We start from the raw sequence: 21,751 nt of genomic DNA on the forward strand, positions 1-21,751 counted from the left end.
GCTGCAGTACCAGTGTGCTCTGGATATTCCCGGGACATGTTCGGCCAGATGGGAACTCTCAGTGGCCTTGGTACCTGGCTCTGAGCAGCAGCTTCCCACTTTGAACTGCTTGCAGGGGAGGCTGGCCAGAAGAGGGCTTAGCCCGGCAGTCCTCACCACCTTCTGCTTCTTCTCCTGCAGGGTTACTGTTGCTGGAACCCACACTGTAAGCAGGCCGTGTACTTCTTCAGCACCACGCTGGACCCCAGAGCACCACTGGGAGGTCCTCAAACAGTCAGCTATGCTGTGGAGTTCCACCCCTGCACTGGAGATGTCACCCTGGATTTCACACTCTCAGATGCCCTGGGTGATGGGTGCTGACGCTCACTAGTTAAGAAATAAAGTGGCCCAAGAGGCTCCGGGCTCTGAATGGTGTGGCTTTCTGGGAAGGAAGTGAAGATGCCTTTCAATTCAGGGCCCAGCTCAGTCTCTGGGTATGGAGACCTCTTCCCTTTTTGCAATTTTCACTGCTGGCTCCTCACTCTAGGTGTGGCAGGAGCATGGGCTACTGGCTGAATTTGAAACTGAGGAGGGGCCAAGGAAGCCTACCCTGCAGTGGTTCTGATGTGTTCAGAAAGCTCTAAGGCTTCAGAACCACTTCTCTGGGCCTCATGGTGCTGACATGGCTGGGTTGCCCATGGTGGTCGCCAGCCTGGCCTGTGCCCTGGGATCTTCTGCCTGGCTCTAGCTAGCAGGGGCTTCTAGGGGCCGAGATGCTGACTCATGGCTGGTCCCCAGGCCTTAAAGACCCTAACAGTGCTGGGCTGAGCACCAGGTTCTGGCCCTTTCACTCGATGGGTAATGTCACCAAGCCATATTCCTGAGCATCTGGCCTCAGTGTGCAGCACCAGCAGGTGACTAAGACCTGACAACGGACACCAGGCTGCTGTTCAGAAGATAGGGAGGAGGCCATTCCAAAGCAGTTCCTGAGATGCAGATCCAGGAAACCAGCCACCAGGAGAGGGAGCCAGGAGGTACAACCCTTCCCATGTGTCCCCTTCTTGCAGAAGGACCTCCCACTACCTCAGAAGTCTGGGGCAGATGAGTACACTGCTTCTCCCCCCAACTCCCTCAAAATGCCCTTTTGCTATTTACATTTACTGTCAATTCCAGAGGGAATGAGGGGACTAAGAAAACAGGTGTCCCAGTTTTCAGGTGGTTCAGGGCTGACCTGGGCTTTGCTTGTTCTGCTGGGGGGAAGAAGGCAAGGCAGGACCCCCACAGCAGCTCCCCCACAACCCCACCTGGACGCCCAGCCACAGGGTTGGAGTCCGAGCAGGACCCAGACCCAGCTTGTCGCTCAAATAAGTGGAGAACACCAACTTTGAGCCTCACAGTTTTATTTTCTCCTCGTGATCCATCCTTCCTTTCAGCACCAGTAAAGGAGAAAAACACCTCTTTTTTCAAAATATTTTATCAGGTGAAAGATTGTTTTTCTTCTAGGGAAGAATCGTCTGGATATATATTTGATAATGTTTTTACCAAAACCTTAGGTGTGCTTACCATATAAAACCCCTAATGTCCCATGAGGATACAATACAGAAAAAAATACAGAAATTAAAAAAAATTTTTTTTTTAAAACAGTATTTCTAAATCTCAGCAAGTTAATACAATAGTTAAAAAGCATCAAGATTAATATTCATACTTAAAACTTAAGGTGGTTTGGACAAATGAAAATGACCATTTCCTTCCCAAGCTGACCTTGCCTCCTGGCTTCTCTGGAGGAGGCCCGGTCTGGGGCAGGTGCAGAACCTTGGTTGGGGATTTGGGCAACCCCTGTGTCCGCCCCTCCCAGGCCAAACACCACAGAATATGAGATCCTGGCAATGTCTCTTTTCTTTCCTTTTTAAAAATTAAAATGGAAAAGTCTGGCTTGTGCATGGCCCTGGGAGTCCACAGGCTTTATGAAACATGTGGTTGGGCGATGGTAGCCTCGGCGCTGAGGCCACATCAGAGAGAGGTGCTAGGGGAGCTGGGAGGCCGTACACCAGGGCCAGGCTGGGCAGAGGTGACCTTGTTAGGACAGGAAGTGACCGAGGCACAGGGAGGTATGACTTGCCTAAGGCCGCCCTGTGAGGAGGGAGAGAAGCACTTGCCCCTGCGCCTTGGGTCTCACCCAGCTGCCCTGGGAGGGAGGCAGCCCTTTGGAGGGCTGGAAGCTGTGTGGAGTTTCTCTGCTTCAGGAGCCTTGGCCTGTCTCCACTGCTCTCCTGGGCACACAGCCGACCTGCAGCGTTGGCTCAGGCCCTGCCACCTAGGCATTGTGTCTGCCCACTTGGGCCCTGCCTGTGTGAGCAGAGATTCCTGGTTGCTTCTTGGAGTAGGGGGCCCCCTGACTCCACAAAGCCTGGCTAAGACCCTGAAAGCCAGGCCCTTGGAGGAGGGACACAGCAGAGAGCCCAGGTGGGACTGTGCCCTCAGCAGTGAGCAGCCTGTCTTGGCTTGGGACCCCCAGGAGCAGGGCTGGGGAAGTGTTGAAGCCCTCAGCTCTGCAACTGTCCTGGCCAGGTGGGTTCAGACAAACCAATGCCACTGAGTATGGCTCTCAGGAGTGTCCTCTCCCCGCACAGGACCTGACCTCTAGCTGGCTGCTTGGACCCCTCTTGGTCCCTCTCACAGCTCAGTGGGTGACAAGGCACAGCATCAGCGCACCGACACCAGAAGGGTCCTGGTATGCTCCCCAGCCTTGCTGGGCAAAGCTGGCTTCAAATCAGGTGGACACAGGTCAGGGCGCTGCGAGGAGGGGAGACCAGTGGGGGTTGTCAAGAACAGTCCCCTGAGTCAGGGGAGCCTCGCACCTGGAAATAGACATAACCTTCCCTGTGAGACTGTAGGGAGTGTCCCCAGGTGTGTTTAAAAAGGCAGGTGGGCAGAGGCAGTGCTACCATGGGGTGGCAAGCCACGGGCCTCACCTACAGGCTTTGCCACGCCGCAGTGCCTGGGTGCCTGGGGCTGGCCCTGCGCACATGGTGGCAGAGTGGGCATCTCTGTGCCTGGATGCCAACCAGTACCACTTCCTGCCCTGTGCAAGCAGTGGCCCCTGACCTTGCCAGCCCCAGCCTGCACACTGGTGAGGGTGGGGGAACAGGCCGCTCTCTGCACTTTGCTGCCTACCCCTTCGTCTCTGGCCCCTATCAGGGCCTCGGGATTGCTTTTGACGGTGGGTCTGGAGGACAGAGCTGCAGCTCTACCCAGAGGCAGGTGGACAGTTCCTGAGCTCAGCCAGCATGTGGATGGGGATAGTCCCCAGGGAAGGATTGGTCCTGAACCAGAAATGTGTCTGGAGGGGAGACGGGATCAGGCAGAAAGAGGAGGTGTTGGTTTTGGCAGAAGAGAAGCTACAAATCTATCATTTTCAAAACCATCAGCCCCCTTTCCCCTTTATCTTTGAGTTCCCTTCTTCCTATAGAAAAGTGGCACTCTCTCCTCGGCTTCCTGTCTGTGGCTCCACTTAGGAGTCTCTGGGACCCTGGTACACTGGGAAGGGAGCCTGTCTCAGGAAGAGCAGCATTCTCCCTCGAGGTTTGTAGACCCTCTAAAGTGAAGGGTTATTTCTGTTCTTAACTTTTCCTGTTTTTCTTTTGAAAATGTAATCGCCCTTGAATGCAAGACCCTGGGAAGAGCCCGGGCTCGTGGTGACTGGACACAGTCCTCACGGTCCCTGCTCGTGAGCCGACCCAGCTAGAGGCAGCAAGCTGGTGGCCCTGTGCCCAGGAATGCTTCTTTGGCTGGTTCTGATTGTGTTTGGAGTTTGGCCTTGGGTGAGGCCCAAGCGAGGGGTCTGTGTGGCTACAGCGTGGCATGTGGCATGCGGGCAGCGTGCATGCGAGGGTGCAGGCATGCGAGACAACAGGGCAGCAGACAGAAATAATGAATCCTGGACGAAGCTTGAGAAGAAATACAAAGAGTACAGAAACCTGGTTCTCATACTAACCCATGGGTTACAAACTAGGTTGTGCTGTAGATTTGTAGAAAATCACGTTTTGAAAGAATGGCACTGGTTGGGCAGCTGGGGCTCCTCGGGCCGGCTTGACTCCTCTGTCTGCAGCAAGTGCCCAGAGGTACAGGGCAACGCTGGTTCCAGCTCACCGGGGGATGACCTCGGCTCCCCCAGGCTTCTGCCCTCTCCCCGGCACTGCTGCTGGAGGGGACATGGCCAGAGAGGGGCTTTGGCTCAAAGGGCTTGTAGAGGCCAGGCTGCTTTGATGACTTGGCTGCTCTATGCCTCTTCCTCCCCTGTAGACACCATCAACCGCATGGCCACTGGGAGGTGGTCTGTCAGGCCAGACAGCTGGGTGATAAAACTGAATTCTTCCACCTCCTGGGGTTGGGGGAAGAGAAGCATCCTGATTAGATCCAAAGGACACCATTTAGAGGAGGGGCCTGGGGGTAGGGGTGGGTCTGGCTGGTCTTCCTAAGGGCAGAGAGGTGGGAGGATCCCGAGGGCCCCAAAGGTCTCCTGGACTGGCAAGTCTCCATTTCAGAGGAGAGCTCAGTGCCATTGAGGGGTGCAGGGCTCAGGGTCCCCTATCTATGGGCATGGCCTGGCTGCCCGGCCCCAGACTCACAGCCTTCCAGTCCGGGCATAGCCCCTCCTCTGCATACAGCATGTAGTCGAGGCGCCTGCCGTTGCCCTTCAGCACATCCTTGCGTCCCTTCTGGCATGCCCCTGGGCTCTTGCTGGTGGGGAAGGCAAGGTATTCCCGGCGTCCCTCCTCACTCTCCAAGACCCTGCTCAAGGAGACAGGAAGGCAAGGTGAGTCCCTGTCCTAGCCCCCAGGCCCCAGGTCCTGAGTGTGGAGCCAGGTTCTGATCCCCAAGAGAATTAGGTCAGACCAAACCCCTGCATTTAACATCTGTCTTCCTTGTGGGCCCCAAGAGGGACTGGGATGGAGGGAAAGTCTGAGGCGGCAAGTTCCTGACTGAATTGGGCCATTCCAGAAACTATCCTGGTATGTCCCATGTCCACCTTAGGCTGGTCAGCACTTGCTTTCCTTTTCTGAACTGGGACTTTGGCTGTGGCTATAGCTTGGACGCTGTGCTGTCTAGAAACTGTGCCTGAGTTGGGGGTGGAACTGCCTGTCCCCTCTGTAGAACAGGGTTCTTCTCTGAGCCAGTAGGGTCCTGTTTGGGGGAACTTGGTCTTTACGTGAATCTCATGGGCCTTTCTCTGGAAGTCCCTAGAACCCCATGGCTCTTGTTTCAAGTCAGCAGGGGATGGGGTAGGGGCTAGGAGAGCACCCAGGCCCTATCCCAGGACTGGACTCTAGTGTCAGTTTGTCCCTGAGCAGCTGTGTCAAACCTCTGAGCTTCCATTTCCTCCTCTGATACAAGAATGATTGCTGTGGGCCCCAGGACACTTTTGGGACCAGGCGTGCCAAGAAAGAAAGAAAGCGGTGTGACTGTCACCCTATTCCTCAGAGGAAGGAAACTGACATGGATGCTTAAGTGCTGGCCAAAGTTCTGTAGGAAGGCCAGGGTGCTCAGGTGGGTGTTACACCCTGAATCCAGGTCTTCTGATTCCCTGTCTGCCATCTCCTTCCTGCCAGCTTTCCTATGGAGTCTTAGCACTAGTGGGGAGGAGCCTTCGTGAAATACTGTCGCAGAGGGCAGGTGCAGGCTGATGTCAGGGCAGAGTAGCAGCCAGAGAGACCCTGGACAGGTGGAAGGGGTGCCTGGACAGGCCCAGCCAACAAACATGGGTTTCTACAAGGTCTTTATCAGCCTTGAGATAAATACACTAATGAATGCAGAACTTCGGTACATCTCAGAAATATAATCCATTACTGTCCTTTGCCTTTGATAATTAATTCTAGCATCAGTGATCCGAGAGTTACTGATAGTCATTTTTTAATCATCTCATAAAAAGATAATTTTCTCGGCATAGGATGATGTTTCCAATTTAGTCTGTAATCTAATTAATTGGCTCAAATTAGCTGCAAGGAGCCAGTGCCATGACTCTGTGCAGTCTCGGGCTGTGAATTATAAATTGGTTCTGCTGCTGGCTTCTCAAATGTGTCCTTTATGGAAGTGTCATTTGGTTCAAGAATGAAATTTGGTTGGAATGGAGCTGTCTTTACTTTGAAAATGACTGGCTTATGTTAGTTCTGCTTGTATTTTTATTTGCCTAATTGGTGCCTATCAGCCACTGGGCTCCCTGGAGCAAGTGCCATCCCCAGGGCTCTTTGGCAGCTGTCAGCCTCACCCTGGAAGATTCTGGTCCCTTTTCCTGGGCCTGGCAGGGTCACAAGGCAAGCTCCTGAGGCAGATTGGGCTCCGGTTGGGGCAGGCCCTTGTAGAGTGAGCCAGGACTGCAGGTGCTAGGAAATGCCACCTCAGGACCCCAGTCCTACTTGGGGGCTTTTCTTTGTAAGGCCAACCCCTGGGGCAAGAGGGCCTCCAGGGCTTCCACCCGCCCCCAGCTTCTGTCCCTGACACTCTCATGGATCTGTGTTCTCTCTTCTGCCCTGTATATAGCCGTCTCCCCACATCTGAGTCAGGGCTGGGTGCTCAGCCCAGAACTGGGAGCTGCCTGCCCACCACAGCTAGGTGCTTACTTTTGTAGATTGTCAGGGGTGCTCACGTCCTCATCGTTGAGGCCATCCTGGTCCAGCATGGTACCTGGGGACGAGGGGGTGAGAGCAGTCACTGAAGGTAGGACCCAGCCAGCCTCAAGGAGGGCTGCCTCCCTGGGGCAGGATGGGGCAGGCTCAGGCATCTGCTGGCCTGGGTATCCCAACTCCCCCAGCACTGGGGTATTGAGAGCAAATCCTGGAGGTTCCTCTGGGAAGCCTGTGGGAGCCCAGCCTTGGTGCAGTGTCAGGTCTCAGCATGTTGGGCTCAGAACTTGGCAGCGCCCCTCCCCTGCCCGGTTCCCCTCTCCCCGCATCCCCAGCTCACCAATTGCCCATGGCTTCTCCTCCCCAGGCCCCAGGCGGCAGGGGTCCTTGTAGCATGTAAACAGGGAGTGCTGCTGCTCCAGCTTGTCATCTGTGCAGGGAGGGAGAGAGGCAATGCTGGGAGTCTCTGTGTCTGGCCTGTCCTGGAGGGCTGCCTGCCTCTGGTCCTGGTCCAGATGCCACCAGGTCCCTGTCCCTCAGGTATCCCTCTGGGTGGGGTCTATGGTTCATTTGTCACTGGTTTTATGTGTCCTTGAGAATTGCACCCCCCCAACCTCCTGCTCTCCCCTGTAGTATTCAGCTTTCCTTTGGTCTGAGGGCAGAAGTCACTGTTCCTCTTGGGCTGCAGGGGACAGTGATCTTGAGGCCTTCCCAGGTCATGTGGCAGAACCTGGGTGGGGTGTGGGGGCTGGCTGATGCTGCCTCAGCTGGGACGCTTGCCCTTCTCTGACCTGGGTGTCCAAGCTGAGTGAGGAGTGGTTCCACAAGGCTCAGAGAAGGAGGTGACCCACCCTGGGTTCCAGTTTGTTCTGCTAACTCATGAAGCCAGAAGGGCCTTTCTGAGACCCCAAGGAGGAAGGACAGGTCACTGAGTAGAGCCTGACTAGATGGAACCCTTCCCAACAGCCTCTTCTTGCATGTGCTGTGTCCCCACCCCGACTCAGGAAGATCCTAGGAGCACCCAGCATTTGGAGCTGGCATCAGGCATGTGACAGTGAGGGGCCACAGGGCTGCAGTAGGGGGGATGTGTGTTCCATGGTGGGCACTTTTCTTCCCACAAACCCTTGAGTTATCAAGGGATGCCTCCCTGGCCGTGAATAGATAGAAACAGCTGTCACCAGGTCAGGACATCATCCTGTGCTCCAGGTGGGACGTTCAGGTTTTCTGTCTTCCTTGAGTAGGCTAGGGCCATGTCACCTACCAATCCTGTTTCTGCTGGGGCTGTAGCCAGAGTGGAAGGTGCCCAGGAACCATGGGCAGGGGGGAGGCTCAGTTGCTCAAACTCCCAGGAGATCCCTGGGATGAGCATGATCACCTGATTCACAGATTAGTTAGTTAGTGCCCACTCTTGGGGTTGTTATAAGACTTAAATGACACAGCTGGCCCATGAACAGCCATTAGAGTTGTGCCTGGTGCTAAGTAAGAGCTGAATAAAGACTTGGTGAGTGGTATTAGCTGGTTCGTCTTTAGTCTGAGTTTCAGAGGCTCCAAGCCTTCCCTTCATAGGTTCGTTTTTTAGGGCATCTTTTTGTCTCCAGCAAGGGAGGCCTCTGAGCTTTCTAGGCAGAGCGTGGGTGCTTCTCACTCTAGGATTTCTAGGGGGCAGAGAAATGATAGTTTTGCTAATACCCCACCCACATGCTCACAAGGAGCAGGAAGTTCTTGGAGCTGCCTAACTTCAGTGTTGCTAGCTGTAACGAGCCCACGCCCTCCCCCAGTAGGTAACCCGAATGGGGAGGAACCTAGCCTCACCAGAGGAGCAGTTGTCAAAGTTCAAATCTCCACAAACAATGTCAAACGCCACCAGCTCCTCAGGGTTGGCTGTGCTAGACGAGGAGGTAGATTTTCGGAAATCAGCCAGCCATTCCAGAAGCATGTCCAGCTGCTCACACCGGATGGCGCTGTCTTCTGCAGAGCAGAAGCACAGAGACCAAATGATGAAGCTGCGGCCTGACCCCAGCAGGGCCCTGACTGATCCCAGTCTGCTGGGGAAAGATCCCCCACCCCCAGAAAAGCGCTGGCCACCAGACCCTACCTTCCAGGGCGTGCAGGTGTGTGCAGGTGATGTACCCGACAATTCTTTGGTCCTGAGGTGTGCTTCCCACCTGCACCTGTGGAGCAGGAGGTAAGGAGTGGGTGAAGAAGTTTGTAAGTAGTCATTGCTCTGAGTGCAAAGGGACATTGGCAACACCCACCTCCTACCAGGTAAGATCCTTACTGGCCTAGCTCTTCCGGCTTCTGACTAGACCTGGGCCCAGGTAGGAACAGCACATGTCCTGCTCCCAGGAGCTTCTGGTGTAGTGCAAGAGGCAGATGCGTAAAGAAATGGCAGCCTATAGCATGGTGAGTGCCACCAGGCCATTCATGTAAGGCCTTACAGGACAGATGCAGAAATAATCACAGATTTCCAACCCTAACCCCTGCCATGCCCTGGTGACCAAGCACACCAGCCTCTCAGTTCTCTGTTCGCTCCTGTGTGGTGGCTCTTTCCTCTTTCCCTTAGTCATACCCTAGATCTGATCACACCCCACAGCCCATCCTTCTGAAGTCTAAGTCAGGCTTCCTTGGAGATTTGGCTCAGCCACAAAGCTGACACCCTCTCTCCAGAGACCTCGGATCCTGCTTTCTGCTCTTTCTCCCTAGCCTCTGCCCCTCTGGCTTCATGACAAGTCACGTCATCTGCTCTTAGTCCTCTGATCTAGAAGAATAATTGTGTCCTGTGTCTCTGTGGCACCTGTGTCATGGGCTGGCCCCAGGTACCCCACAGCCTCCATTCCAAACCCAGCCCTCCTTCCACAGTGGCCTCTTCATGCTCCATTCTCCCCAGACCTCAGTCCTCACCTCCTGTTCACCTCTTTCACGAGAGATGGAGTTCCCAGGGGTGGAGAAGGGCCGGGAGTACCTCCCTGACTCTGTGCCCAACCGCAGATGACCCTGGCAGACTGTCTCCACAGGTTAGTGTAATGAAAACAAACACCCCAATCGTACATCAGAGACAACTTAAAATGGCCCCCAGTGGTGACACTGATGCAAGCCTGAGCCCTCGTTAGAGGGTGTGGGTAGAGGTGAGGGAGGGCGACCCAGCCTGCCGTCTCTCTCGGGCCCCCGCCACAGCACAGCTGCTGAAGGCTGAAACGGGAGACTCCCTCCCAGGCATGCTCGCCGGACCGTCCATGGGCCACTGCCCAGAGGCCTCTGGTTGCCTCATTCTCTTCCCCTCTGGCCTTTCCTCCCCTCTGAGCTTCAGCTGCCTTCCACAAAGTTCATCAGTCCGTTCCAGACTGGGTTTTCTATGTTGATGAGACCCTGGACCCTGGGCCCTGGACGCCATAGAGGCCAGGTCTGTAGGTTATGCAGCAGCAGGGGGGTACACCTGCCATGTACCAAGCACAACCCGCCCACCCTCCAGCTCAGGGTGGCCTGAACTTGCCTCTACCGCCACCACACCACAGGTCCTCTAATCTGAGAGCCCCCAAGCTCTCAGATTTCATCTTTGCTGTCAAAGTCAGGTTGGCATTAATCTCCTCTTATGGAGATTAATGGACACCCTTAGCTTTCTGCGGCACCTCATCCCCTTTCCCAGCCAGGTGGGTGCAAATCTCTCCTTTCCCAGTGCCCTGGGGGGATGCATGCCTGGTTACTTAATAATGGGCCATACGGCCTGGATTTTGGGCTGTTTATAAACTCACATGTTCAATGTTCACTTCTTGCCTGTATTCCAGATCCAAACCTGAGTCTAATATTCCCTGTGCTTCTGAAACAGCTCAAGAAATCACACACCACTGATGTGCCCTGTTGCAAAAACATGTTTTAAAACCACAATGGCCCTGCAAGGCCACACGATGGCGCGCTCACCCCTGTGTTCCTTGAGCAATGAATGCCTCTGTTCCCACTTCAATAATAACATCCTTCTGTGAGCACCCCTGCTTAGTGCTTCATGGACGTTGCCTTGCTAGAGCCTTACATCTGTGAGTATTATACTAAAATTATACTGTAATTGGCCGGAGTCATGAGGCTCTGATGGCTGAGGCCAGTTCAAATCATTTTGCTGTCCCCTCTCAGTTTCTCCGTGATCTCTGCACTGCTTTCTGAGCTCCTGGTGACTTAGCCAGGCTTTTTGCCAGCTGCTTGTTTGATGATCTTAGAGTGTCATCCCCTTACTTCCTCAGCACTTAGTGTCATCTACCTGTGCTGAGTCTGGGCAGGGATGGGACAGGTGCAGAGAAGCACCACTCAACCCTGCCACTGAGGAGACATGGGCCAAAGGGATACAGGCCAACGCCATCCTTCCTTTCCCTCAGCCCTTCTGCCAGGTGTCTCAGCTCCTCACCCACTTCCCCGCTCAGTCAGCCTGTGAGCACGCTGAGATCCACTTGATTATGTGAGGGGACTTATTGATTTCTGGCTCGAGTCCTCAGGAACTGCACAGGCTTGTGTTTCTCTAGTAAAAACAAACAATCACACTGAGAGGTTTTGCCTCTTAATCCTGGTGGGCAAAGACTGTCAATAGAGAGGGGTCCAGAGTCAGGCTTTCTCATTGGTGAGGCAAAAACGAGTCCAGTCCCTTCCTTTTCAGACCCTCACAGTAGCAGGAGAGCACACTGTCCTAAAGGATCGGAAATGCCACTGGGTCAATCAGGAGGACAGGGCTGGACAGGGGAGCCCTGCCAACGAAGGGGGCACTGGCTTCCATGCACAGCCAGGGCAGCACTTTTCCAACCCTGGGCCCTCTTCCTGGAGCTAGCCTGTCTCCTGAAACCCCATTTGTTTCATTTCTCTATGCAGGAGAAACAGGCTCACTCTTGGCAACAGAAATGAGCTGGGTCTGTTGTGTGCTGGGCACCACCGGCTCTACTCTGAATGGATTCTGTCTGATGGGAGGGACAGTCGACAAGACTGCTGGGGACAAATGCTGAGGAACCCAAGAAGGGGAGGATGACTTGTGTGAACAGCTGTTGAGGAAAGCTTCACAGAGATGGTGAGGCCAACCCGGGGGGGGACCATGATAAGAAGAGCTGTGTAGAGCAGAGCCTAAGTGAGGGTGGAGGGGCCCAGTGAAGGCTGGGCTTCTCCCGGAGGCAGTGGGAAGGGGATTGCAGGAGCCAGGCCTGGGACAGGGTGAGGATGGATTGGAAAGGGGAGGACAGCCAAAAACAGTTGAATGGAGACAGAGGAATGGTGGCCGTGACAGTTCAGCTGGAAACATGGGGGTGGGGTGGGGTGTCCAGAGGTATCTGGGAAGTGAAATGAGTTGTCTGGATGGATTGGATGGGCTCAGGGCACAGAGAGGGGTCAAGGTGTGCCCTTCTGGCTGAAGGATGGTAGAACCTGGGGGAGGGGTGGGACCAGGGTTGATGACGAATTCCACTCAGGAGTAAATGGGACTGTGTCCAGGGGCAGCCAGACACAGAGCTGGGGGCTGAGGGGAGAGATCTGGACTGGGACAAACATGAGACCCCTCAGCAAATGTGGAAATGGGGGCTGTGGAGTCACTTTCCTAGGGCAGATGCATGGGCTGGTCATGGTGATCACTTGGAAATGAAGAGCCCTGGCCACCTGGAGCCACCCTGCTGTGGGGACTGCTCAGGCTGAGAGCTGGGCAGAAGTGCTGCCAGATCTGCCCAGGTCGGGAGAGAGTTGCAAACTGGGTTTTATGTGAAATATCTTGATTTTTAAATGTTGGACAAGACAAGAAATATTTTAATGGTATAATCCAAATTGAACATATCTGCAGACCAGTTTTAAATCCAGGAGGTAGAGGGAACATTTAATGGATGGACAGGCAACAAGGAGCCTAGAAGAAATGGCCAGAGAGGTGGAAGGAAAGCCGGCAGTGGAGGGGCTGTCTCCAGGACCCTGTGTGGCGCTGGTGGGCATGGTGATTGAGGTGCCAGGCCAAGGAGGGAGATGACGAGGGGATGTGTGAGCTGGTGGCAGGATCAAGGGGTTCCCTGGCCTCTGAGCCACCTGTAGTAGGGCAGGTGAGAGGGAGAAGGTTTGCTCCTCCCTTTCCCCAAACCTGATAACATGTCCTCTCCTTCCCCAGAAAGTCAGAGATGAAAATACATCCATGAAAGAGAACATTGATGAACCATATGCCAAAATGGGAAGGTTGGCTCTCCTGTGAGAGGAGTGCATTCAATTTCAGCATCTCAAGCTGTGACTGGAGAGCCAAGGACTCCAACTCTGGGCCTGCTGAGCCACACAAGAGCCAATGAGCACCTGGGGTGGGGGCCTGGGTCCTGCAGTGCTGGCCTTGGCTCCAGCAGTCTCCATGCAGACAGGTGCTTGGCTGACACAGAGCACTTTCCTGGGCAGGCGGAGCACAGTCAGAGCTGAGGCCTGGGGGATAAGAGCCTCCGACTCTGAGCTTCCACATTGGCCACACTAGGTACCCCTGCCTGCCCTCACAGACCCCCTTCTAGGGGGAACTGAGGAGTCTTGAGGGACATATGGACTGAGCCCATACCCCCAGCAGCTGCTGCTTCTGGGGGCAGGAAGTCCTGTTCTGTATGTCCTGGTCAAACAATGCTTCAGAAAACTCTGGAAGCACCGAGAGCGGCTTTTGGACAGAGAACAAGAAGTCGACTCTCTGAACGCGTCAGGCTCAGTAGAAGATAATGCATAATGACCAAATTACCATGGTCTAAAAACTCCTCCAATTGCATCCAAATTAGCAGAAATAATTATGATTCACTTTAATTAGTGACTATGGAAGCGAAGCCTTGGGCTAGTGGGCAGAGAGCCTGGCATGGCAGCTGTGTGACAGCCGGGGGGAGACGGTGTCCTGACCAGTGAGGCTGGTGTGGTAATGGGCCCAGGACCTGTAACCATTGGTTTTTGTTGGTCTTCTGTTTTGTGAATGTCTGCTTTGTTACAGATAGCGGCACTCTCCTCCCCGCTACCACCGCTACGCCATCGTCGCCCAGCCACCTTCACCACCAGCACCAGGAGAACCTCCCAGCCTCCCCACTCACTCCCCACACTGTGAGTAGGCTCCATGTTGCCCCCACTTTACAGATGGGGAAATGGTGGCTCAGAGATCTGAGGAACTTGCCCAAGATCACCCAGCCAGGCCCAATATTGGAGCCTCAACTCTTGTCCCTGCATTCTTGTTTCCCTGTTCCCTGAGTTGGGGGCCCTCTGGTTCAGCTCCATGAAAGACCTCATCTGCCCAGAGACCTCCCACAGGGTGAGGACCCCTGGGCTGCAGCCCACCTCCCACATGGTTCTGGGACCGGCTGGCGTGTGCACAGGCCTCCTACCTTGAGAAACAGTGCTCCCTTCGAGGCTAGGCCGTCGGTGCCCTTCCCGTTGGGGTAACAGTGATAGGCCACGTCCATGATGGGGTAGCGGCTGGCAAAGAAGAGGCCACTGTTCAAACACTTGAAGCAACAGCGGTCTCGGTGGCAACAGCAGCAGCCTTGACAGCCATAGACCCCGACATCATACAGGATGTACTCGAAGTAGCCATGCAGCTGGTTTTTCAACTTGGTGGCTGCCTGCTTGTCAAACACCTCTTGCAGACACAGGAAGTCCAAGTTGGCAGGGAAAAAGGCCGAGATCTCATGGTCAAAGGCCTCATCTGGGTGCCGCCTCTTGCGTGCGGCTGCCTTCTTTACCACCGAGGCCTTGTGCGGGGCCTTGCTGTAGGTGGCACCTGGCTCCCCACTGCCGCCGTCCAACCCAGCTCTTGCCTTCACCAGGGACTCCCTTGAAGCAGACGGGCTGCCCAGGCTCCCTGAGTCCCCATCCCGCTGGCTGTGGTTGGGTGTCTGGCCCCGTGGGCCCCCACTAGCCCCATTCTTCGCCTGGCCCCCAGTGGCAGGGTCATCAGCTTCGGGGTGCCGGCCCCCCTCGTCTCCACTGATGCGCACAATGCAGGCATTCTCAAGGCTACTACAGTCAACTGGGTCCCCAGAAGCCAGGCCATTGGCAGCCTCATCACTGGGGTGACGCCCACCATTGCCCTTGTAGTCCACAGAGGACGTCCTCTTAATGCTCCCAGGGACAGCCCGGGCCACACCATCACCCTGCGGTGACACTAGGCTGCTGAAGCTGGCTGCACTGATGGAAGTATTGGTGGGCGAATCAATGTAGATTTTGATCTGGGGCCGGCTGGCTCCATTGCGGATTCTGTGCCCAATCTCTTTGGCCCGTGCTTGGGTGTTAAAAACGTTGTTGTGCCTGGCCAACCAGTCGGGGAGGAGGCAGACATTGGCAGTGGCGAAGCAGAAGCTTTTGCCAGGACCTGTACCCTTCCATTCACTGAGGAGGGCTGCCCCACCAGTCGGACCCTTGTCTTCCAGCCAAGAGTAGACGTAGGGCCTGCGGGAACACTGCAGGGGGCACCAGAGGAGAAACCCAAGAAATGCAAAGGGCAGCGAGGTGACCAGGAGGCCCAGGTAGATGGGCATGAAAATCACAATGCAGAGTAGCTGGTTCTTCTGATAGGGGGCAGGTATGAACAAGGCCAGGAACCGGTCCAGCATGCAGTAGCATGGGAAGATGAGGGCCCAGGACACGGCGTGCAGGGCAGACAGACAGCTATTGGAAAAGGGGGTCGTGTACAAAACCATCGCAGCTCACTGGGTGCCGCGGCCGGCCCTACTACATGGTGTCTGTGGCAGCGCAGGCACGCTCCTGGGTGGGGTCGGTGAGGGGGGTAGCTGGAGGACGGGTCACCTCCTGGTGAGATGTGACTCTGGATGATTGGTGGCGGGTGTTAGCCAGCCAGTCATGGTTCACCTCGGTGGGCCATGCTAGGCCCCCAAGGCCTGCTGGAGAGCCTGTAAGACAGAGATAAGGGGGTTTATTCATTTTAGGGCAGCAGGTCAGAATGAAAAGGGAACAAACCGCAGAGAAAAATGGCCAGAGAGTCCTGGGGTGGAGGGTAGTGTGGCTGGCAGGACCTCCGAGAAGGCTCCCCCACAACCAGGCTCTCACTATACCCAGCCTGCAGCATTGAACCACTTCTGCAGTTTCACTCCTGCTGACCTCCAGCAAAAATCCCCACCTGATGGGAATCCAGGCACAGCCTGGACCTTACTAACATCCAGAACGATCAGAATTGCCCAGTTACAAGAGACCTTGATAGTCCCTGCAACTTTGGAGAAGCTCCCTGGGGCTTTGAGGGTCTGGCCCAAGCTTCTCCCCTAAACTCCCAAGATGCAGCTCCAGGGCCTAGCAGAGGCCCAGAGCTGCCAGAATGAGTACACCTCCCGTCCTAGTCTCAGAGCAGGCCCCCGGGCTCTGCCCAGCAGAGGCTGCCAGGTGCACTTATTGTGCTGAATGTAGAATCTATAAAGACAAGAATGTGGAGTGTTTACCCAGCCTCTGGGGACACATAGTGATCAGGTTGTGGTGAAGCTTGTAGGAGCCTAATCCAGAGTTTTCACCACCACATCAGCTGGGGGGTGATTTCCTGCTCACTGTCTCATGACCCAGCCCAACTTCTGCCCTGGCTCCTTTGAGGGAGGAGGGATCTGTCCATGTGGCCATCCATCCTGGCTGGGAAGGTGGAACCCAGTGGGCTTGTTTGCCCCAAGGGGCACTGTCACATTGTGTCAGGACTCAGGCTTGGTTGAGCCCTGGCTGTGAGGACAGTTCTGGAAGGAGTGGGGAGGAGGAGAGGGTCTGTTCTGTCTATGCCATGCTGCCCCACAAGCAGAACTGGCCTGTGGTCCTCAGGATTGCTGGAGATCTGATGGGTTGAGGTGAATGTGGCCTCACTTTGTAAAAGGCTTCCTGAGAGAAAGTCCCTTCTGTTCTCCTGTGTGGCTCATCCCCAGCACTGGCTAATCAGGGCTGGCATTTGGTATTAGCTGGGACAGGACTGGGTGGGGTGGGGAGGTGTCTCCTATTCAGGTGCCCTGTGTCCTCACTCCTGCTGTGGCGCTAGAAACCCTTCTGGGGAAGCGTCCTCCCCAGCCTTGCCTGCAGTGGCAGTGAGTGGCCAGGCCTGATTTTTCTGGCTCTCCTGGGCTGGCCATAGGAATGTTTGTGGTCCCCACTCAGGTATCATTGGGTTTAGGTGGCCCAGGGCCCAACAGGCAGTAGTGGCCACCATGGCAGTCCTCTAAGATGTAGCAGATCCGAGCATCCCAGCCCTTCCTGCCTGCCATCCTAGCCCTTCGCGGCTGCCCTGGGTCCCCCTGTCCAGAGCCCCTCCCCTGCCACCCTTCAGCAGTGCCCTGGCCAGAAGGAGCTTCCAGGTGCTGCCAGCCTGCCTTGCTCCCACCGGCAGCCCCTGCGTGTATGCCCAGAAGCTGCTGATGCAGCTGACACAAAAGGGACTGCCACCAATGGAGCTGGTTTCTAAAGCTCTGTGGTTAATTATTTTGTCTCAGTGAAATGAAAGGAGGGTAAACAAACAACAACACATTAATTAGTCTGATCTACACTTTTCCCATGAAAGAGGAGAGTGAGAGTTAAATATTGGAGGCTGGCAACTTCTCAGTGAACCCTGGCGTCCTCACAGGGGTGTCAGGGCAGGATGCGGGCACATAGGTACCCAGCCTGCACCCCCTGTCTGGGCTCTTTCTCTTGCCTGTGCCCTTTGGTCTGGTGGGACATTGTGGGTGGCCCAGCCTAGACTCTGTCTCCGGAAGAACACTTTCCTCTCCCCTACGCTTTGGTCCTCTGCTTCCATGTCCTGGGGCTGGCACCTTTGCCAAGCAAAGCCCACCATGGGTATCTGATGGGGCTGATACGTCCCTTGAAGGCCATGGTGCTGAGCTATCACAGGCTAGGTGGTTCTTTCAGGTCCCTGTTTTAAAGCCAACAATTACTGCTAGGTTTAGTGCCTGTGAATCCTGGTGTGTGTCTTCCAGGATTGCTCAGAATGCCTTCGGCCCCAACACCATGGTCTCTAGAGCTGGGCTGGAGCCCCAGATACCCTCAAGTACTCATGGTCACTCCTGAGCCCTGAGGTCAGTGTGGGGGGCTATACAGTGCCCCAAGGGAGGGCAACCTCTCTGTTCTACAAGTAGAGACCCCAGATTCCCCCCTGCCCCATTGCTCCTTGCTCAGCTTGGGCTCCGGGCTCAGGCTGACCTGAATGAAGCCCTGGCACTGGAGTCAGGCTTGCTGAGCCTTTGTCTCATGGTCTATGGCATGGGAGTGGCAATCCCCTCTCCCAGGGCTCTCACGCTATCATGAGGATAAAAGCTGGACAGGCCACTAAGATGGCTGGCCCTGTTTCCTTCCTTACCCCCCATGCCTCAACACCTTGACCTTTCTTCCCCTGAAGATGGCCCCTGTGTACCCTGTTTGCTCTCCAGCCTATGGATGCAATGGAGTTTGAAGGAAGTACAAGCTGGTCTGTGCACCATTCTGGGGGCAGCCTGAGCCCACCTGCTGAATTCCCAGGCCCCTGACTAACTCGAAGGGCCTTCAGGTCCTCAGAGAGGCTGTCCACTCTGTTTAGGTTGGAGCCCATGACTTTCACTAACTTGTCTTTCTCCCTGCACTGAGGACAAACTGGGCCTGATTGTGACAAGGAGACTGGGCCATGGAGCTAGGACAGACAGATGGAGCTGAGAGCACCATAGTTTGCAGGTTGACACAGGTGGAAGGGGAACTGACCCAGGGAGGTTTGGGAGCCCAGCTCACCCTAGATCTAGAAGAGAGAGGAAGAGTGCTTGGTCAAGTCCTGGCCAGAGCCTGGGAGGTCATAGGCCCAGCCACTCCGGGGCAGGCATGGGGCGTTGACAGCAAGCAGCTCCACACCACAGTTGCTCCTGTGGTTTACTGATGACCTGTCAACACTGGGACACCTTGTTGCTAACCTGTGGCCTACAGCCACCACAGCATGAGGAGGGGGGTCTTGGACTGCTCAGAGGCCAAAGCCCCTCCCCACTATACACTATCTTGAGGGCTCCAGGGCCAGCTGCTCTGCCATCCCCTGGGGAGGGCATCCTCAGGAATGGGGCCTGGCCAGGTGTGGTCCTGTTTGCGTGTTGAAGATGGAGGGAAGGGTGGGTCCCCAACAACCTTTGTGGCAAGCTGCAGTGGACAGGACCTCTATTGGTGCCAAATGACACTGGCACCAAGACAGCCATTCCTCTTCCCATCTCCCTGGGAAATGGATGTGGCATGCATGCTAGTCCATAAGACCTGCTGCAGAGGCTAAAGGGTCCTCAGTGGGTGCTGACTTGAATTTGAATTTCTTCTACAGTGAAAGTGAGCAAAGTCTCAGTTCTGCTGGCAAAGGCAAACCCTGGCCCCTCTGAGGAAGCCTGCATCATCTTTTGGGACATCTGAGCCTTGGGGAACTTCTGAGAAGTTGATGAGGGTCACGTGCTTCCCCATGTGAGGCTAGGATGGGGCCTGTCCCTCCTTCATGGCCCTTCCATCTGGTCCTCATGCCTGCTGAGCCTTCTACTGAGAAGCAGGGCTGGGAGTCCTGGAGCAGAGGGACCTCCTCCCATCCTCTTTGTGTCCATAGGCTCATGTCTAGCAGGAGTTGGGCTAAGCCCCAGGTTTCCGCAGGAAAGGCCGAGAGGATTGCTCCAATCCAATTACCGGAATGTGCTCACATCGGCTGGCAGCCCCGAGATGGGGCCGGCCCATTTCTGCCTGGATGCCTGCCGGGGCAGGGTTGGCATGGCAACGTGAGCTCTGAGCTGCTGAAATTTGAAGTCAACTCGTAGCTGGGAGGACAGAAAGAACGACCGAAGAGGATGCCTTTCTGAGAGATGCACGTCAGACAAGCCCAGGCTAGTCCTTGAAAGCCACATCCCAGAAGGAGAACTGGGGCCTGGGGTCTGGCATGACATGTGTGCCATAGTGGCAACTACTACCAACACAGCTGTGCCAGGTAAATGCCTATCACCCTTCTAGATCCAAAGCACCTGCCTCCCCTTCCTTGAAGCCCTCTCCCTACCCCTCCTATGAACAGTCCCCAACTGTCCCTCTAATCAAGCATGTGCCTGTCCGCATATCAGGCCATCTTCCTATGCTCCCCCCTTCCCCCCCAGCCTGGGAGCTACCAGTGGAGTGTCGGGCACAAGCACAGGCCTAAGTCCTAGCCTGCTCCACCTGTCTGGCTATGGCAGACCCACTTTTGTCAGCCCCACTCCAATCCAAGCAGAGGGCAGTAAGCTATACTGAACCAATTGGCACCACAGCCCCCTGACCCCCAGCTGAATGGGCACATGACCCAAGCTCTCCCTGGAGCTCTTACTGGACCCCTCAGCAAAGAGGACTGCATTTTCTCTGAGATGGAAGCACTAAGAGATAGAAGCTCCAGAGCCTACCTTGAGAGTGAATCCAATTCAGAGGAAAAAACCTTAGGGCTGGAAGGAGAGAGGCCAAGTCATGGTGACATCTTTGAACTCCAAGTTCCCTGTACCTGAAGCCAACACAACTAGACTTTCTATTTAATATGTCAACAAATTACTCTTTTATTTGCTTTAGTCACTCTGAGTTGCATTTCTGTCACTTGCCACCAAAGGGATCCTGTCTACATGATCTTTCTAAAATTCAATTCTGATCAGTTCCCCTCCTGTGAAAAGCTCCTGTGGCACACCCTGGCCTGCCCACAGGACAAAAAGGGGCCTCCCTCCCGAATCCTGGAAGGCTCTTCAACACCTGGTGCGCACGGATTGTGCTCAGTGAGCATCCCTCAGGAGACAGCAGTGCAGCCATTATGAACACTAACTCTGGTGTCAGACGTGCTAGGTTCAGGTCCTCCTGCTGGACACTGGCCACACTGCTTACCTGATCCTCTGAGCCATGATTTCCTCATCTGGTAAGCACGGGTAAGAACACTGTCTCGTGGCACTTAGCACGGTGCCTGCCACATCTCTAGTTATATTTCTATTGCTGCCACCTAATTTTCTTGCTGCAAAGGCCCTCCAGATACAGCTGGAGCCTTCAAAGTTTCCTCCTCATATGGTCGGTTGCTTCACAAAGAGGGGACCTTGATATCCCAATTGAGGGGTAAAGATGGTGCAGGAGGTGTTGGGGCCTCCATCTCTTGGTAGAACTGTCTGTTGTGGGCTGCTTGCGTAAGCCCAAGTCAGGCCTCTGCAGAAGCCAGGTGCAGGCAAAGGGGCTATAAAATTTTCAGAGAAACTTTCCATGGGAGCTATTAATGCATCACGTGGTTTCTGAGAATAGGAACAGGCTGCGAGCAGCTCTGTGGCACTCCTTCAATCAGCCAGCCTTGGCATTTCCATGTCAGGACTCAGAAAGCCCAGATTAAGCTGATTCTTGCGTGACTAGAAAGCAAATCTCAAGCCAGGTTGGAGGTATGTGCCAGGGATGCCCGAACCAACCTGATGTTTAAAATAGCAGCACCCCTGGGTTCAGGATCTGTGCTGCAGTGACATGGGGCAGCTGCCCTGAGAGTGTGGGCTCCATCACAGGAGGGGGGCTGAGTTTGAAGATCTGACCACCCTACCATCTACTGCCTGCCATTCTAGAAGCATCTATTGGTGACTAAAAAGGGGGCCATTAAGGACAGGCTGGATGGTGGTTGGCACCTGAGTCCACACCTGAGCCATTTTGAGCGGCATCTCTCATACCCATGAACCCTTGTACTACACTCAAGAACCTGTCTGTTAGCCAAGTTTGTCGGCTTAGAGTCTGCTGGAAGCTGAAGCCCACAGGGCCCCCACCAGTCCTGTGCTCTCAGGGAGGCTGAGTCCTGGGTGGAGGTGGGAGAAGGGTGAGGGCTTCCTCATGATGATAGTCAGGTTTGAGGTCACTCTGTTCACAGGGTCTTCTCCATATGGGCACTGACAGGGCAGCTCCAGGACAGGACTGGGACAGGCAGTGTGACTACCAGAGAAGAGGCTTCAACATACCTAAGTGAAGCTCCAATCAAGAGGTCACATGCCAACAGCTGGGCATCTAGATGGGCCTGGGCTTCTTACCTCCCGTGCTCTGAGACTGCCCAGGTGCTGAGGTCTGTGCCTGAACTGAGCCTCGCAAAGAGCCATAAGCAGGGGACCCTGGAACTCCCCAGCAGGTCACCTCCCTCAAGTGAGCTCTGTGGTATCTGCTGTGTGACCGACTGAGTGCCAGCCCCCACCATGCTCCCAGCCGGCCAGTGCCACGTCCACCCTCAGGAGAGACTCCTCAGG

The 21,751-nt window shown here is 55.1% G+C and overlaps 2 protein-coding genes across 7 annotated transcripts in view; one reads left to right on the forward strand and one right to left on the reverse strand.

Annotated features, from left to right (window-relative positions):
• Positions 1–1,375, forward strand: part of PRMT7 (protein arginine methyltransferase 7) — a 31,083-nt gene extending 29,708 nt beyond the window's left edge. For all 5 annotated transcript variants that reach the window (XM_081119233.1, XM_081119236.1, XM_081119232.1 and 2 more), the window contains one exon: positions 181–1,375. In XM_081119233.1, coding sequence (XP_080975359.1) covers positions 181–360 — 180 coding nt within the window. In that variant the 3' untranslated portion in view covers positions 361–1,375. The remainder of the gene's footprint in view (positions 1–180) is intronic.
• SMPD3 (sphingomyelin phosphodiesterase 3) overlaps positions 1,366–21,751 on the reverse strand; it is a 76,249-nt gene continuing 55,863 nt past the window's right edge. For both annotated transcript variants that reach the window (XM_081119237.1, XM_081119238.1), the window contains exons 3-9: positions 13,925–15,448; positions 8,695–8,770; positions 8,412–8,567; positions 6,940–7,029; positions 6,597–6,660; positions 4,608–4,770; positions 1,366–4,360 (exon numbers count right to left, since the gene is read on the reverse strand). In XM_081119237.1, coding sequence (XP_080975363.1) covers positions 4,259–4,360; positions 4,608–4,770; positions 6,597–6,660; positions 6,940–7,029; positions 8,412–8,567; positions 8,695–8,770; positions 13,925–15,238 — 1,965 coding nt within the window. In that variant the 5' untranslated portion in view covers positions 15,239–15,448 and the 3' untranslated portion in view covers positions 1,366–4,258. The remainder of the gene's footprint in view (positions 4,361–4,607; positions 4,771–6,596; positions 6,661–6,939; positions 7,030–8,411; positions 8,568–8,694; positions 8,771–13,924; positions 15,449–21,751) is intronic.

The sequence above is a fragment of the Miniopterus schreibersii genome, assembly GCF_964146895.1.
Source record: "Miniopterus schreibersii genome assembly, chromosome: 18".
Lineage (NCBI taxonomy): Eukaryota > Metazoa > Chordata > Mammalia > Chiroptera > Miniopteridae > Miniopterus > Miniopterus schreibersii.